Source organism: Phacochoerus africanus, chromosome 7, assembly GCF_016906955.1.
Source record: "Phacochoerus africanus isolate WHEZ1 chromosome 7, ROS_Pafr_v1, whole genome shotgun sequence".
NCBI classification, from domain to species: Eukaryota; Metazoa; Chordata; class Mammalia; order Artiodactyla; family Suidae; genus Phacochoerus; species Phacochoerus africanus.
The window spans coordinates 22511317-22513992 of NC_062550.1; the positions used below are offsets into that span (position 1 = coordinate 22511317).

General features: G+C 35.9%; 1 protein-coding gene across 1 annotated transcript; it reads left to right on the forward strand.

Moving 5' to 3' along the window:
* Positions 1–736: 736 nt before the first annotated feature.
* LOC125131769 (olfactory receptor 9K2-like) lies at positions 737–1678 on the forward strand. Its single transcript, XM_047788537.1, has one exon. The coding sequence runs from the start codon at positions 737–739 to the stop codon at positions 1676–1678; it is 942 nt and encodes a 313-aa protein (XP_047644493.1).
* Positions 1679–2676: the final 998 nt, after the last annotated feature.

A 2676-nucleotide genomic window follows, 5' to 3' on the forward strand; every position in this document is an offset into this window, starting at 1 on the left:
AATGGAGATAATAAAAACAAAACTAACCTATAAAAAAAGATCAAATTGACTTCTTGTCAGATTTACACAGAAACTTGTAGGATCCTTAGATTTTTCTCAGCAGTATGTCTGAGCTTTATCCACTTCAAGAAACTGAAGATACATTCATTCTCAAGGTTTTAATTTTGGATACCCAACTAAATCTCTTGCTAACCTACTTCAAACTCTCACCAACTATTTAGTTATTAACCTATTTTAATCTCTAATGTCTATTCATGGAGTTGAAAATCACTCCTTAACTTGATATTTCTATTGTAAACTGGAAGCGTTATTGAGGATAAAGTGAATTTGAAATTACAAATTAAAAATGAGAGCAAATAGTTACTTGCTCAAAACCTTCAGTAATATTAGACTTATCGCATAAAACTAAACAGGTAAAAATACAAGATGCTTTATGTGTGAAAGTAATACATGTTATCATGGAAAGAGCACTGGAATGGGAGAATCACATTGGAAAACTGTGAGTTAGGCAACTTACACATTGTGTTTCGATGGGCAATTACAGTATACCTTGGAGTCAGTTCCTATAAAAGGGTGCAGCAAATCATCATACCTGACACAACAGGATGTCACAAAGGAGATGATAACACAAGTTTCAATGTCTTCTACAAGAGAAAAAGCATATCTTGTGATTCAAGGAAATAGGCAGAAAATTCCATTTTTAACCTTGTCTTGTACCTCTTAGCAGGTTCTTGCCATGGGTGACAAGGGAGCAGGCAACCATTCAGATGTAACTGACTTCATTCTTGTAGGCTTCAGGGTCCGTCCAGAGTTCCACATTCTCCTCTTCCTCCTCTTCTTGCTGGTCTATGGCATGGTCCTTTTGGGGAACATTAGTATGATGGCAATCATAGTGACTGACTCCCAGCTGAACACACCAATGTATTTCTTTCTAGGCAATCTCTCCTTCATTGACCTCTCCTACTCCACTGTTATTGCACCCAAAGCCATGGTCAACTTCCTCTCCGAGAAAAAGACTGTCTCCTTTGTAGGGTGTGCTACCCAGTTCTTCCTTTTTGCCTTCTTCATTGTAACAGAAGGATTTATCCTGGCAGCCATGGCCTATGACCGCTTCATTGCCATTTGCAACCCTCTTCTTTACAGTGTCCACATGTCAAGACGTCTTTGCACTCAGCTGGTTGCTGGTTCTTATTTCTGTGGTTGGGTCAGCTCCATCCTCCAAGTCAGTATCACATTCTCAGTGTCTTTCTGCACCTCCCGAGTCATTGACCACTTCTACTGTGACTCTTACCAAATTGAGAAGATTTCTTGTTCTAATCTCTTTATCAATAAGATGGTATCTCTTAGTTTGGCTGCCTTCATTATTTTGCCCACAATAGTTGTTATTGTAGTTTCTTACATGTATATTGTAACCACAGTCTTGAAGATCCCCTCTAGTGAGGGGAGGAAGAAAGCCTTCTCCACTTGCAGCTCTCATCTGGGGGTTGTAAGCTTGCTTTATGGCACTGTCTCCTTTGTGTATCTCACACCTCCAAGCAATCCTGAACTTCGTAAAGTGGCTTCAGTATTTTACATATTGGTCACACCCATGCTAAACCCTTTGATCTACTCTCTCAGAAACAAGGATGTCAAACAAGCTTTGAGAAAAATCCTGTGGAAGAAAAAAGCTTTATCCTAATTCTACTGCCTTGTGATGTCCTCATTAATGGGCCCATTAATAGTTTCATCCTGATTTGCTTTTAGTATGGGGTCAAGCTTAAGTTATTTGAAGATCCTTTAAATTGCTCATCTCACAGATGAATTATTTTCAGTGAAGGAGTACCACTCTATCATTCACTCTTCCCTAAGAACAGTGTTATAGCTTGTGCATCAATAAAATTTGCAGTCATTCTATAAACAGAAGCATTCTCACTCTTTCCAGGTAAACTTTATGAGGTGAAGGAAAAAATTTTAATCTTGTTGAATTATTTCCTTTTGGCCATTTTTAGATGTGGGCAGAAAAATTGCTTCAGTAGGATGTTAAGCTCAGGAAGTGTAATCTCTTGTATTTAGAAGTGTCAACCCAAGGCAGGATGAATCTTGAATTGTAAATATTTAATTCTTCTATAAAATTTATTCACAGTTGCTTGATTTGGGAACCATAGTTCTTGAATAAAAATCATTGTATTTATTCAAAATCATGGATTTTGTTTGTGCCATCATCAGTTTATCCGAACTCAATAAATCATTGGTGTTTAATTGTATATTATTCTTATTCATTTAAAATATTGATTATTGTTGACTTATTATCATATCAAAGATATGGAGAAAGGTACCCTATGTTCAGTCTTCTAAAAACAGGGTATACAAATCCACAAAGGAAAGTCTTTAGTACTGATGTTTGATTTTGAGGGGTCAAAACACCAGTTTACTGGATTTTGTTCTCTTTGATAATTACTATTTATATACACACAATTCTTGTTTGCTTTGTATTTGATATTTTAATTCTTTGTGATTTTTAAATTTTCCTAATATTTGCTTTATTGGTATTATACTTTAGTGGAACTATTTGTATTTTTAAAGTAATATCCCTATTGCCACATTGTTATAATTTTCCTGATTCAGGTTGTGCTTTCAGATGCAAACTGTAGGCAATTCAATTCTCTCAATGTAATAAAATAACAGAAAACATTGCTG